The sequence below is a fragment of the Epinephelus lanceolatus genome, chromosome 9 (assembly GCF_041903045.1).
Source record: "Epinephelus lanceolatus isolate andai-2023 chromosome 9, ASM4190304v1, whole genome shotgun sequence".
NCBI classification, from domain to species: domain Eukaryota; kingdom Metazoa; phylum Chordata; class Actinopteri; order Perciformes; family Serranidae; genus Epinephelus; species Epinephelus lanceolatus.
Window position 1 is genome coordinate 44,834,820 of NC_135742.1, and position 15,592 is coordinate 44,850,411.

The 15,592-nt window shown below is 41.5% G+C and overlaps 1 protein-coding gene and 1 long non-coding RNA gene across 2 annotated transcripts; both read left to right on the plus strand.

The window, feature by feature from the left end:
• Positions 1–3,280: 3,280 nt before the first annotated feature.
• Positions 3,281–6,765, plus strand: LOC144464303 (uncharacterized). Its single transcript, XR_013492058.1, has 2 exons — positions 3,281–3,451; positions 5,570–6,765. It is a non-coding gene; the product is annotated as an uncharacterized LOC144464303 (long non-coding RNA).
• Positions 6,766–9,395: 2,630 nt separating this feature from the next.
• On the plus strand, positions 9,396–14,404 carry LOC117253090 (P2Y purinoceptor 4). The gene has a single exon (XM_033620437.2). The coding sequence runs from the start codon at positions 11,659–11,661 to the stop codon at positions 12,646–12,648; it is 990 nt and encodes a 329-aa protein (XP_033476328.2). The 5' UTR covers positions 9,396–11,658; the 3' UTR covers positions 12,649–14,404.
• Positions 14,405–15,592: the final 1,188 nt, after the last annotated feature.

Consider the following 15,592-nt stretch of genomic DNA (forward strand, 5'->3'; position numbering starts at 1 on the left):
TAAATGATACTCGCAGTTTACTCAAAGATGCCTTATAATTTTAATATATTTAAAGTTTATATGTATGGATAGAAAATTCAGTTATATTACAAAATAATATCTCTCAAAGACAGAAATTCAGATAGGCCCCTATAGATAGGGAACACATACACACACTAGAGTGTGGCTACCTGATCCAAGCCTGACGGGTCCCAACGGTAGGCCTACCCGACGGTTTGGGCCGGGTTCGGTCAAAAATGTATAAATTGTATTTGGGCTCGGGTCGGATTCGGTCAGCTTTCAGTGAAAATGTAGTGTAAAAATAAATAAAATCCTATTGTCTGTCCTGTTATTGCCTGGGGACTGTTATTTACGTGACAACATTTGAACAGAACACACACACACATTGGCTGTTTGTTTCTACCTCTCCCCTCGCTGGAAGCCTCGGACCTCCCGCCGCCAGCCTCCACCTTGATTAAATGCTGAAAATTAAATAAAAGAGGGAGACAGGTTTTTCCTATTTTATCTTATTTTGTTATATTTCTCCCTCTCCCCTTGCTGGAAGCCTCTGACCTTTCGCCTCCCGCTCCCGTCTCAAACACGGAGGTCTCCCTCTCCGCGGAGCACCCATGGTGCACGCCCGGCCTGTTAAATAGCCTGTAACCATAACAACTGTGTGACACAAACTCAGTGCTTTAGTAATTAAATAATGTCGGGCCCGGTTCGGTTTCGGACATAACAACACAGAATGACTGTCGGGTTTGGACAGAAATATGCGCCCGTGCCACACTCTAACACACACAAGGAAAACCGGACATTATCATCAATTTATAAACATCCCCCGGATGCCCCGGACAGGACGTGAAAAGTGGACATGTCCGGGCAAAAGAGGACGTTTGGTCAGCCTATCCAAAGGAAAGGTCAAAAAGTGCTCAAAATGGAAAAAGTTCATCCTCTGGTGCCGTGGTGCATGATTTCTTGGAGATCTAGCTTTCATAATACCTGACATAAAGTGAAGCCTCAATAATCACACAGTATTGCCATTAATCTCACTTCCTTCTCAGCAAATTAATTGGAAGCTTAGTCTATTATTTTGGCCTCTTAGGGGTAGCTAACTAAAGTTGTGAACAAAACATTGACATACTGTAGCATCGCCTTTTAAAGAGATAGTTCTGATTTTTTTTAAAGTGGGGTTGTATGAGGTACTTATGCAAAGTCATTGTATTACATACAGAAGATGTCAGTTGGCACGCCCCCAGTTTGTAGAATCGGGCTAGAGTACCGATATGGAAGCTATGCAATATACTGCTGTGGAACGGGGTTAGCACCAAAACATGTAACATAGCCACCTGAAGAAAGTCCCACCTAAAATAAATCAAAATCAGTTAAAGTGTATGATATATTGAGAGTATTTTCACCACTTTACCTTACCATTACACAGAAATTTCTGAAGGGGAACTGAGGCTGTTGTATTGCTCTCCTTACAGCCCTCTCATGAGAAAAACAATGATTTAACATCGCTAAACACAGGAGCTGCCAGTTTACTGCTGCCTCAATCAGTTGTTGTTTTTTTTGTGTGTGTTATTGTGTGACTTTAAATTTTAAAAGGGTTAGCTCTGATTCACCAAAGCCACACAATAACACAAACTAACTAACTGATCAAAGCAGCAGTAGACCAGCAGCTCCCATGTTAAGTGAGCTAAAATTTGAGTCTGTTGGCTTTGATGAGAGCATAGATTGGGAACTGAAACCAGTTATGGCTTCTCTGTTGGAACAGGCTGTCTGACAGAAAGGTAAGGCAGTAAAAATACTCTAAATATAACATATACGTAAAAAGGTTTTGATTTTTTTTAAGTGGGACTTCTGTGTCTGTGTAGTGAAGCAACTATAACATTGATGACTGAGTTGCATACGTTCAATATAACTGAGATATTTTAATGATGACTTCTACAATTCACATGATTTTTTGGTAACACTACATAATACGGCCTGCGACTTAGAGCGTACCTACCGCTCACTTAGAGCGTACCTACCACTCACTTTGCACCTAATTTAACAGAAGTACTGCGTAACTCTCGCTCGTATAACTAGGCTGCGTCTTAGAGCGTAACTCCCGTATAATTACGTCCTACTTTACACCAACTTAGAGTAACTCTTGCTCACTTTCCCCCGCTACTTTCCATGTGTTTTACAGTATAACCAGGCTGCGTCTTAGAGCGTAACTCCCGTACAATTACGTCCTACTTTACACCAACTTAGAGTAACTCTTGCTCACTTTCCCCCGCTACTTTCCATGTGTTTTACAGTATAACTAGGCTGCGTCTTAGAGCGTAACTCCCGTACAATTATGTCCTACTTTGCCCGGACTTACAGTGTAACTCCTCCTGGTCTTTTTTTCCCCACCAATCATTTTAAGTACCAGGTATATTAAATTAAATAGTCTGCTGTACAACATGAATACAGCCTTTCGCTCTTTGCAATTGTTACAATCTTGTTTTTTCTAAGTGTCAGCAGGCAAATTTCACCCCTATTCCAGAGATGTACTATTCATTATGGTTTGGAAAAATAATATGTTGGGAAATGGGAATACAGTATGGAAACTGGCTAATAACAGGCTGGCTGGTAGCAAACTTACCTCTCTAAAATGCACATCTATGGAAGTCTCATACTGTCATCCAAGGGCAAAACACAACCTATACAGTAATAAATCCACAATAATGAGTCATTCAGAGTTATAAAATGTTTTTATTATGTGATTACACAGAAAACACATGACAGGCACTATTCCTCTCATCCATACTCCGTAAGTACAGTAATTTTTATTTATTTTAACCAGGTGAGTCCCATTGAGATTGACATCTCATCAATTCTTTTTTTCTTATTTTATGCAAAAATTGTCTGAGGACATGTTGTATGGTATTAGTTTGTGACACAAAAGTGAATTGAACAGAACACCTAATCACAGGTCCCTTGCTGTAACATCAGAGGGACATAGTTTGCTTGACATTGTCAACAGAGAAAGTACCGGGTTTATTTTCTTACAATATTCCCGTATGATTCCTCAGTTGTCTTGAAGTTGCTTTAATGTTTGTTTGTTTGTTTGTTTGTTTGTTAGGTTTTACGTTGTTAACTGTCAATTACTAGATCGCTCTGGCATAGTCTCATTGATCAAACAAGGTGTCAATCACAGCCACTCTGCTTAGACCTGCAGTCATTGGTCAAACAGGGAGGTGCACATTTCCCATTGGTTAAGACAGGAAGTACCACCTCTCAGCGAGGCCGAGGGGACAAGCTTGTACTGCGCAGGCACAGGAGTCAGACGATGGAGGGAATCAAGTGAAACTACACAATGTCTACGGTGAGAAGTGTTGCTGTAAACACAACAATAACACTCCGAGATCCTCGCAGGAGACGTGAGGGAGGGACCGAGGACCTGTGCTGTGGGAGTGTTAATGCATTTATCAACGTCTTGGTGAGTTGATGCTAACGCAGCTAGCGATGTTAGCTTGTGCTGCAGAAGACGCCCGTCATATCCACCTTATTTTTCACGGAAACACGGAGGCAAAACAGAACGCAGCCAGCTTCTGTTTTTTTGTGCGACACTTCCGGTCCAGCACTCTTACCACTGTGTAAATGGGAATCCCCTTGTTGTTTACCTTGCTGAGTTTAGCTATATATATATGTATATATCACATTTTTCACGTCACTATATCACCGTTTAGACTAATCTGATGTTTGTAAAGTCTATAAACACAATGACTGAACAAACATTAGTATTTTCTCTGTGTGTAATTAATAACATGGTTATCGTAGATTAGCTGGCCTACCGTTAGCTGTTAGCCGTTAGCCGTGTCTGTAATAACTCACTAAACTCACAAAGTGGCCCGTGAAAAAAATATTTTCTCCAGCGGATGTCTTAGTTACAACATGATTGAGCTAACTGGAGTAGTTTCATGTCGTATCCGACAACGGGAGGCTTTTAACGGATGACGATCCTGATGTTAGCTTTGCTGCTAGTGTTAACGCTAGCTGTCCCTGTCAGCTGCAGCCACTGATGCTTTCTAGACATCGTGATTTCCCAAAACTGAATAAATACCACACATAGCAACACAAAACTGCTTTGCTAGCTCAATCATGTTGTAACGGCTGGATGGTTGATGCGTACATGCTGATTCAGGTGCTATCAATTAAAACAACCCGTCCTGTGTTAGGAGTGTATGTCGCTGACAGAAAGAAAGAAAGAAAGAAAAGGGAAAAAAAGATAGAAAAGCAGCGTACACCTCACATATTTATTTCTCACAGGTGCGCACACGTTTGGCTGGCATGCAGAAGCACCGTCTGTGTGTCTGTGTGTCGAGGCTGCGAGCCGCAGCTTCAGCTGCTCAGGTAGAGAGGCTGTGTAGCCCGGTGTGTTTTTTCGCTGATTCGGTTCTGCAGGTTCTCTGCTGGTACACTGGAGACGGGGATCAAACAGTTTGTCTCACTCGGGATAGATTGTGCTTTTTTGGTTCATAGTTTATGATTGACGTGCGATTTATTCGCGTTTAGAGGGAATAAATTTCCGTTATAACGGAAACGTGGGCACAGTTATCTAACGTTATACAAAATACACAGACTAACTAACTAACTGATTGACTAACATAAACAACTGAAAATTGAAAAAAAAAATAGCTTGCACCGTTAGCTCCGGTAAGGGAAAGCATGAGGGAAAGCGGCTGACTGGAAGTCACGCACAAAAAAAACGGAAGTTGATCACTATTTACTTCCATGTTTGAAAATAAGGTGGATAAGCCGGTTCCGCCGCTGCCGACGCAACTCCTCCTCCATGAAAATATGATAAATAAAATACAATAATAATAAACCACTACAAAATATTAACTGCCTTTGCCCCTTGTGTCGTGACGCGACACAAATCATGACATGCTCGCAGAACCAGGAAATCCTCCGAAGGCTAGACCGTCCCATTTCACAACGGTTGAGGCGGTGTTCGGAGGACGCTCCTGCATCCTTGAAGGACACGGCCGCGAAGGCTGCGTCCTTCAAGCACGCAGACCCCGAATCAGGACAGAGCTATAGTGTGTGTGCTTCCCCTCTACACTACACTTGGCATTGCAATTACTGTTCGCGACCTACTTGTAACTCTAAAATGCCGCACTTGTTTTGCCTCGTGGCCCCTTGCCGTTTGTATTTGTGTTAGTGTACTGTATACATTTGCACCATTATAGTTGGGTCATGAATGCTATTTGACCGATGAACAGTCAAGTGTAATACGGTGTGTGCACTGATGTAGCCTACATTTTCGAAATACGTTTTGTTATCCATAGTTAAGTGGAAAACAGTTAAGAATGTTTTAAAACACAAACTTTGTAGTTCAAAAGGAAATGTAATCCACTTGTTATGGTTTAAAAGGCTAATGATTCATGATGTGAAATGTAAAGACAAGATAAAGTATTCCATGCCAAGAAAAACTTTACAGTTAAAAGTTTGCTCACTTTGTGTTACTGTGATGTATTTACGTAATAATGATAATGACCACAAAAAGAAATTGAAGTTGATGATGCAACATAGTAATACCTCTCTTTCTGCACAGGTGATGTTTTTTTGGAGATTCTGTGGAAAATTACATGTGGATTTGACATTCAACCTGACGAGGGAGATGGCTAGCCACCCATGACCCCGATCTCTGCCTTGACCCAAGGAGTTGGATCAAGATCACCTTTTATACGGAGGAGCTCATACATTCTTCCATCTCCATCACTGGGTGTCACACTCCAGTATGATATTAGTACCACAATGATCTTTTCCACTTGACTTTTGACTTAGAAAGTACATTTGTCAACTGAAACTGACTTGACTATTTTTGACTTAGAAAATCCAAACGGATCACAATAAAGGATCAAGACTAAATTGAACAGTTTATAACAGAAGGAACAAAACTGAATTTAAACAACAAAAACCAGTAGAAATGTGTTATTTTATATTGTCAGGGACACTTAGTTTCATCTTTGGATTGTTTTCAGATGATGTTATTTTGTGAAACATTGAAGTAACTGTGTTCTAACTCACTGGCTCTAATTACACATTAGTTACAGTGGTAGTAGACTGTACTTAGACACTAAGGAGGGGATAACAGTGCAAACTTCATAGTACAGCCCGGTTCCCTGTAGTTAGCGTGTACCTCCAGGAGAGCTAGGGTGTACTTACACATTAAGGAGGGGATAACAGCGCAAACTTCATAATGCAGCCCGGTTCCCCGTAGTTAGCGTGTACCTCCAGGAGAGCTAGGGTGTACTTACACATTAAGGAGGGGATAACAGTGCAAACTTCATAATACAGCCTGGTTCCCCGTAGTTAGCGTGTACCTCCAGGAGAGCTAGGGTGTACTTACACACTAAGGAGGGAATAACAGTGCAAACTTCATAATACAGCCCGGTTCTCCGTAGTTTGGCAGTACTTACAGGAGAGGTAGGCTATACCTAGACACTAGTTACAGGGAAATTAAGATCTACTTAGACACTGATTACAGTTTGATGTGTATTGTATGTACTTCATGTACCTATCTATGTACTGTTTATGTTTTATGATGTTTTATTGTTGTAATTTTGGTTTGCTGCCTTCTTGGCCAGGGCTCCCTTGTAAAAGATGTCAATCTCAATGGGACTCACCTGGTTAAATAAAGGATAAATGAAATAAATAAAAATTACTGTACTTACGGAGTATGGATGAGAGGAATAGTGCCTGTCATGTGTTTTCTGTGTAATCACATAATAAAAACATTTTATAACTCAGAATGACTCATTATTGTGGATTTATTACTGTATAGTTTGTGTTTTGCCCTTGGATGACAGTACGAGACTTCCATAGATGTGCATTTTAGAGAGGTAAGTTTGCTACCAGCCAGCCTGTTATTAGCCAATTTCCATACTGTATTCCCATTTCCCAACATATTATTTTTCCAAACCATAATGAATAGTACATCTCTGGAATAGGGGTGAAATTTGCCTGCTGACACTTAGAAAAAACAAGATTGTAACAATTGCAAAGAGCGAAAGGCTGTGTTCATGTTGTACAGCAGACTATTTAATTTAATATACCTGGTACTTAAAATGATTGGTGGGGGAAAAAAAGACCAGGAGGAGTTACACTGTAAGTCCGGGCAAAGTAGGACATAATTGTACGGGAGTTACGCTCTAAGATGCAGCCTAGTTATACTGTAAAACACATGGAAAGTAGCGGGGGAAAGTGAGCAAGAGTTACTCTAAGTTGGTGTAAAGTAGGACGTAATTGTACGGGAGTTACGCTCTAGGACGCAGCCTAGTTATACTGTAAAACACGGGGGAAATAGTGGGGGAAGTGAGCAAGAGTTACTCTGTACTTCTGTGGAAGTTGGTGTAAAGTAGGACGTAATTATACGGGAGTTACGCTCTAAGACGCAGCCTAGTTATACTGTAAAACACATGGAAAGTAGCGGGGGAAAGTGAGCAAGAGTTACTCTAAGTTGGTGTAAAGTAGGACATAATTGTACGGGAGTTACGCTCTAAGACGCAGCCTAGTTATACTGTAAAACACATGGAAAGTAGCGGGGGAAAGTGAGCAAGAGTTACTCTGGTGTAAAGTAGGACATAATTGTACGGGAGTTACGCTCTAAGACGCAGCCTAGTTATACTGTAAAACACATGGAAAGTAGCGGGGGAAAGTGAGCAAGAGTTACTCTAAGTTGGTGTAAAGTAGGACATAATTGTACGGGAGTTACGCTCTAAGACGCAGCCTAGTTATACTGTAAAACACATGGAAAGTAGCGGGGGAAAGTGAGCAAGAGTTACTCTAAGTTGGTGTAAAGTAGGACGTAATTGTACGGGAGTTACGCTCTAGGACGCAGCCTAGTTATACTGTAAAACACGGGGGAAATAGTGGGGGAAGTGAGCAAGAGTTACTCTGTACTTCTGTGGAAGTTGGTGTAAAGTAGGACGTAATTATACGGGAGTTACGCTCTAAGACGCAGCCTAGTTATACTGTAAAACACATGGAAAGTAGCGGGGGAAAGTGAGCAAGAGTTACTCTAAGTTGGTGTAAAGTAGGACATAATTGTACGGGAGTTACGCTCTAAGACGCAGCCTAGTTATACTGTAAAACACATGGAAAGTAGCGGGGGAAAGTGAGCAAGAGTTACTCTAAGTTGGTGTAAAGTAGGACATAATTGTACGGGAGTTACGCTCTAAGACGCAGCCTAGTTATACTGTAAAACACATGGAAAGTAGCGGGGGAAAGTGAGCAAGAGTTACTCTAAGTTGGTGTAAAGTAGGACATAATTGTACGGGAGTTACGCTCTAAGACGCAGCCTAGTTATACTGTAAAACACATGGAAAGTAGCGGGGGAAAGTGAGCAAGAGTTACTCTAAGTTGGTGTAAAGTAGGACGTAATTGTACGGGAGTTACGCTCTAGGACGCAGCCTAGTTATACTGTAAAACACGGGGGAAATAGTGGGGGAAGTGAGCAAGAGTTACTCTGTACTTCTGTGGAAGTTGGTGTAAAGTAGGACGTAATTATACGGGAGTTACGCTCTAAGACGCAGCCTAGTTATACTGTAAAACACATGGAAAGTAGCGGGGGAAAGTGAGCAAGAGTTACTCTAAGTTGGTGTAAAGTAGGACATAATTGTACGGGAGTTACGCTCTAAGACGCAGCCTAGTTATACTGTAAAACACATGGAAAGTAGCGGGGGAAAGTGAGCAAGAGTTACTCTAAGTTGGTGTAAAGTAGGACATAATTGTACGGGAGTTACGCTCTAAGACGCAGCCTAGTTATACTGTAAAACACATGGAAAGTAGCGGGGGAAAGTGAGCAAGAGTTACTCTAAGTTGGTGTAAAGTAGGACATAATTGTACGGGAGTTACGCTCTAAGACGCAGCCTAGTTATACTGTAAAACACGGGGGAAATAGTGGGGGAAGTGAGCAAGAGTTACTCTGTACTTCTGTGGAAGTTGGTGTAAAGTAGGACATAAGTCAGCGGGAGTTACGCGCTAAGAAGCAGCCTAGTTATACTGTAAAACATGGGGGAAATGGGGCGGGGGGGTGAGCGAGAGTTACGCAGTACTTCTGTTAAATTAGGTGCAAAGTGAGTGGTAGGTACGCTCTAAGTGAGCGGTAGGTACGCTCTAAGTCGCGGGCTGTATTATGTAGTGTTACCGATTTTTTTAACAGCTAAGAGATCCAGATAGTTGAGGTACACGCTTTACACAGCTCAGTTTGGTCTCCAGTATGAAGGTTCTGATGATTCTTTATAGTGTCACGTGTAGTGAAACTCCTCCCACACTGCTCACAGGTGTAAGCCTTCTGTCCAGTATGAGTCTGCTGATGAATCTTTTAATTCCCTGAATATAACACCTCTTGTTGCAGGTATGAGGCCTTTCTCCAGTGTAGACATACTGATGATACTTCAGATGCTTTGAGGAAAAAAACGGTCACAGCAATATGGTTTCTCCACAGTGTCTGCCTAAGCAAATTTATTCAGATGGAGAAACAGTGCAAGAGAATATTAACCCTGTAATGTCCTCACGAAGAAAAAAGCAATATAATTTTTTTCCCAGCATTTTTTTTATTTCCTTGGGGCAATGATAAGATCAATGTTTGTTTTCTAACAGTTTTTAAATATAGGCCTCTACCAAACGGTTGAGATGGCCCTTCATGGTAACTGTAAAACAGAAAGAAAAAAAATCTGTCTTTTAAACTCCCACCACACAGAGCCCTCATGTCTTAAGTGACTTTCTTTGTTTCTAACTTCCTTTAGGGAGGTGAACTGAAAAGGCAGACTAATTATAGACACAGAGATGCCTAGTGGATTTTTTAAACATAACATGCCTAAAGTGAATGGTGGCAATAGCTCAGCCAGGTTGCATTAAATTCAATACATTTTTTTGTATTATAATCAACCTCAATGTTATAACTCATCTTTTTTGAGACAAACTTTTGTTATGGTCTAAATAACTTTTGATACTGAATATGATAAAAACAAAAACCTCAATATATAATACTGAGTTTTCATTATTTTGTATTTTTACTATATAATGAAATGTCTCTTAAAACTGTATTAGAAAGTGCAGGGAGACAAAGACAAACCACTCACATATTTTCTTTTTCTGTCCTGTATTAAAATTATTTTGGCACTCAGTTATAACAACTATCATGAGTATATTTCAAATAAAAAAAGCAATGAATCCTATGCAAATTATTCTAGGAAAATCTCCACCTGAGCTGTTGCAGGAAAGAGATCAGTATCTCTATAGAATTCTGAGGACTGCAGCTATGAAACAGATCACGAGGATGTGGCTAAAATCTGGAAGTCCATCAATTAAAAACTAACTATTAACTATAAGAGGTGGCACGGTGGCGTGGTGGTTAGCACTCTCGCCTCACAGCAAGAGGGTTGCCGATTCGATCCCGGGTGTGGGAGCCCTTCTGTGCGGAGTTTGCATGTTCTCCCCGTGTCAGCGTGGGTTCTCTCCGGGCACTCCGGCTTCCTCGCACAGTCCAAAAACATGCAGATTGGGGACTAGGTTAATTGATAACTCTAAATTGTCCATAGGTGTGAATGTGAGCGTGAATGGTTGATGTGTGTCAGCCCTGCAATAGTCTGGCGACCTGTCCAGGGTGTACCCTGCCTCTCGCCCGATGTCAGCTGGGATAGGCTCCAGCCCCCCCGCGACCCTCAAGAGGATGAAGCGGTTAGAAGATGAATGAATGAACTATAAGAGATTTATGAAATGGAGAGGGTAAGTTATAGAGTTAGAAATGAAGAATCCGAGCACAGAAGACAATGGATTAAGTGGACGAGCTATGAGGCCATTAATGAATCAAATGAATTAAATAATGAATTTTATGAATAAGACAAACATGATCATTGTATTGTGAACGGTTTGTGGAGAAGTACATTCACATTCACACAGGAACACACACACACACAGACACAGACACACAGACACACACACACACACCTTTTTTTTTGTTTGTTTGTGCCTTGGTTTTGCTTCTCATCTTTGTATTAAATCTGAATGTGTATACATATGTGCACATTTTTATGCTCGTGACTGTAAGCATACAGAGGTGCAGATAAGATAAGAATGTATGTATGCATGTATCTGGACAAAGATGAAAACAGTTTGTTTCACTGGGTGATATATATTATGTATGGGAAAAAAGAGAAAGAAAGAAGAAAAAGAAAGAAATTGCAATAAACATGTAAATATTGAATGGAATGTAGTTGTAAAATGCAACATGAATTTATTGCAATAAAAGTATCAAAAAAAATGTATTAGCAAAATTCCATGTCATCTGCAAAACAGAAGAACAACTTTACTGCCTTCATGTCCTTAAAATCCTACCTGGACACATTGCATTGTGTAATGAATTTGATCTTTGATGACTTTTTTGTTTTATTTCATTTTTAAAATTAATTTCTATTTATTTATTTTAAATTTATTTATTAATGTATTATTATGTGTACACCTCTAGCATTGTTATTGTTGTTGGGATGGTAAGCCTGTATTGAGTTTGATACATAAACATAAAAAATGTATAGCTATCTCTTTATGGATTTAATATGGAAAAAGTTACATCTATGATATGAAGTCTGATATTTTTTCCTGCAGGTTTAAGAAAAAAAAAAGGAAATCTTTGAGAAGATGGTGGTTTCCTCACAGCCCGGGAACGGCAGCAATGACTCTGGATTCTGTCTGGGGGAGACTCAGCACGTGTCCAGCACTGTCCTCCTGTGCCTGGTCTTCTTCCTGGGCTTCCTCCTCAATACCTTCAGCCTCTGGGTCTTCTGCTGCCGGTTGCCCTGCTGGACCTCTGGAACCACACTGCAGTTCCACCTGGCCCTCAGTGATGCCATTGCCACCCCAGTCACTCCCATGATAGCGGTGTACTTTGCTATGGGCAATGACTGGCCATTTGGACTGTTCCTTTGCCAAGTCAAGATTGCCTTGCTCAGTTCACATTTCTACGGCAGCACCATATTCCTCACTCTCATCAGCATCCATCGGTACACAGCTGTGGTGCACTTCAACAGAAGCTCCTGCATGAAACGGAAGGAGTTTGTCAAGAAGCTCTGTGCAGGAGTTTGGTCTGTGCTACTGATCCAGGCTCTGATCTACGCTTTCATGCTTCCTCCAAGTAAAGAGGGCAGTAACAGTCAGTGCCTCTCCATCCATCAGAGGAACCTGACAAACATCTACTTTGTCATTAACTTCATCTTGTTCATCTTTGGTTTTCTACTCCCTCTCCTTGTGTCAGCTGTTTGTTATGGCCGCCTGGCGAACACCTTAACTCGCCTCAACATCAGCACGGCTAAAGGTCTGAAAGTCAAACTGAAATCTCAGAGGATGATCGGCATGTGTCTGGTGATATTTGGGCTGTGTTTCCTGCCTCTGAACGTGGTACGAACTATAGCAGTGGTACTAAAAAAATACTACCCACGACAATGCAGTGTTCTTCAGCAGATCGAGACAGCGTATTATGCATCCTGGATTTTAGCAGGAGTGAACAGCTGCCTGGATCCACTGTTGTACTGTTTTGGTTCGCAAAATTTTCGAGATGCTTTCCAGTCTTTGAGGATTAGGCAGAGAGATGGTCCAAACAGAAGTGATTCAGAAATAACTGCAAATCAGTAACGTGGAGTGTTGCGCTATAACTCTGATATGAGCAGCCTAGGAAAAACCATGTTCAGATTAAGTGACAGTGAACTCTAAAAAAAAACTATACAAACTAGTTCCTTAACTGTTCACAGTGCATGCCTGGTGACTTAGATTTCCCTGCAGAGTTCTGCACAGGCATAAAACTACCAAACACACCCTGGCCTGCACCCACATGTAGAAGAATAGTCCGACATTTTGGCTTTCTTGTCAAATTTTAGATGAAAGATCAATACTGATACCAGACATGTCTGTATGGTAAATGTGAACAGCTAACAGCGTAGCACGGCATAAAGACTGGTGAGCCTGATCCTGGCCTGACAAAATCCACCCACCAGCACCTCTAAAGCTCACTTATCAACATGTTATATTTTATTTGTCTAGTCTGTACAAAAACAGAGGAGTATAAAACCTGTATGACTGTTTTGTGCAAAACTGTTTTCTCACTTTCAGCTAACCCACTGCAGAAAATAGCTTCCTATTTCTGCACAGAAATGAAATTGCCTTATCTGACAGCTCTCTGAAATGTGTAATCACTTCTTTAAGACCTGAACCCAAAATGTGTAAGTGCTTATTAGCACCACAGTTCAACCTTGGACCCAAGGCTCTATTTTTGCTTTATTTCATCCACCACTGATGGTTCGCTTGTGAAATCTGCACTGGGCATTGCCTGTCTTGGTGCACATAACATACATGGATGCAGATATCTGGCACAAGAAAAAGAGAGTTTTTTTTAAAAAAAATAAATTGCATTTGAAATAATTGAAGCTGAACCTGAAGCTTTATGCAGCAACACATACTGACCTGACTCAAAACCTGATACTTTGGAATGACCCTTTGAGTTGGAGGTGGTTCTGCTTTAGCCATACTTTTACTTTGATTACTCAAGGATTTAAGTTTCATTGGACTGAAATTAAAATGTTAAGTGAAAGTATATTAAAAGAATTCTAATTGTCAGTAATTTTAACTAATCACAGGATGAATCACTCTCTGTTTATGCAAATAACTGTGATGACATAACAAGCTGTTAGAAATGTTTGTAATAAATGAATTCAAATAAACACAAGAAGTTTGTGCTCTAATAATAATAATAAAAAAAAAAAAGGGATCAGCGCTCAGTGAATAATCCTCCTAAGCCCTACGATAAGCTATTATGGCAAGGCTTAACTATACAGACCCGTGAGCAGTGATAACTAGCATGTCTTTGGGGTCATCGGGTGGGAACCTCCTTTCACCGGTGTTTCGTCTAGTTAGTCCCACGACACCTCCAGGAGGCTAGACAGTGATCTCTGGCGTCCCAGAGACACTCCCCTAATGCCAGGTCTCACTGCTCCCCACACTAACCGAACAACCTCCTTTACCTTACCTATACTACCACAGAGGAGGTAGACCCAGGGAAGGAAGCCTTGTTAGGCTATCACACTCCCCCGCCGGGTTAGGCTGTACAGTCTACCTCCCCAGGACGAGCCCTCACAACAATGACACCTCCAGGAGGCTGGACAGTGATCTCAGCCCAAACAGCACTGCCAACTTCAACCAAGCCCAGGCTCCGTTTATGCGAGCTCCAGGCAGAAGCAATGCTGATACTACCTTTACTAGCACATTCACCATACTCTATTTCACACGCTACATAGCATAACTACAATGTAAGCTAAAGTTAAAGGAGATAAATGAACTCACAGGATCAGCAAACACACTCACTTTGCAGCATGGTCTCAAACAAAATGGATTCAAATAGGCCACTCCCACACTTAAATAACCTTCCTCTTCCTGGATTTCCTTCTTACTTACACATGGCTTTCTCAGCCCAAACAGCACTGCCATCTTCAACCAAACCCAGGCTCCATACATGCGAGCTCCAGGCAGAAGCAATGCTGATACTAGCTTTCCTGTCACATTCACCATACTCTATTTCACACACTACATAGCATAACTACAATATAAGCTAAAGTTAAAGGAGCTAACTGGACTTACAGGATCAGCAAGCACACTCACCTTGCCGCATGGCCTCAAACAAAATGGATTCCAATAGGCCACTCCCACACTTAAATACTTCCTCTTCCTGGATTTCTCCTGACAGGAAGTGGATCTCTCCACCTGATCTCAAGGAGTTATGTGCCCTGCTTAGTAGTTCCCCCTGCTGGCCCCCAGCTGACATTATTTCTTCTGTAATAGATAAACTGGCTGCATTTAATTGCTTCATCTGACATTTCCCTCACTGTCTTCCTCAAATTCTGTCCCCGCACTCCGAGTTCCCCCAGGAGTGAGACAGTTGATCTTGCTATGAATCCCCTACACCCCACTTCCACTGGACAAATCCTAGTCTTCCATCCTCGCTGCTCAGCTTCTGCTCCTAAGTCTGCATATCTAAGCTTTTTTCTTTCATAGGCTTCTTCCACTGAGTCTTCCCAAGGAACTGTCAGCTCAATGAAATAAACTATCTGTTGACTCACTGACCACAACACTAAGTCAGGCCTCTGCCTGGTACAGACTATTTCCTGAGGAACAACAAGCTTTCCCCCTAAATCTACTTCCATTTCCCAATCACAAGCACCTTCTAGGCGGCCACACCCTTGCCTCCTCACTAACTTATCCCTTCTGTATTTCTCTCCCTCACGGACAAACTGAATTACTAAGCCCCTATCCTTAACACCTTCTGAATTCACCTGTCTTCGTTTCCCTTCGATGCCTGCAGCTAAACATTTCAACACCTGATTATGTCGCCATGTATATCGGCCTTGTGACAAGCCAACTTTACAGCCTGACAAAATATGCTTTAAAGTTGCGGTACGTGAACACAATGGGCATGATGGGTCCTCATTTACCCACAGTTTTAGGTTCTGGGGGGTTGGTAACACATCGTATGTAGCCCCTACCAGGAATCTAATACGATTCTCCTCCATACTCCACAGGTCCCTCCAAC

What these genes read in the sequence shown, in the direction of transcription:
- LOC117253090 (XM_033620437.2), top strand. Translation starts at nt 11,659, where the DNA reads ATGGTGGTTTCCTCACAGCCCGGGAACGGCAGCAATGACTCTGGATTC.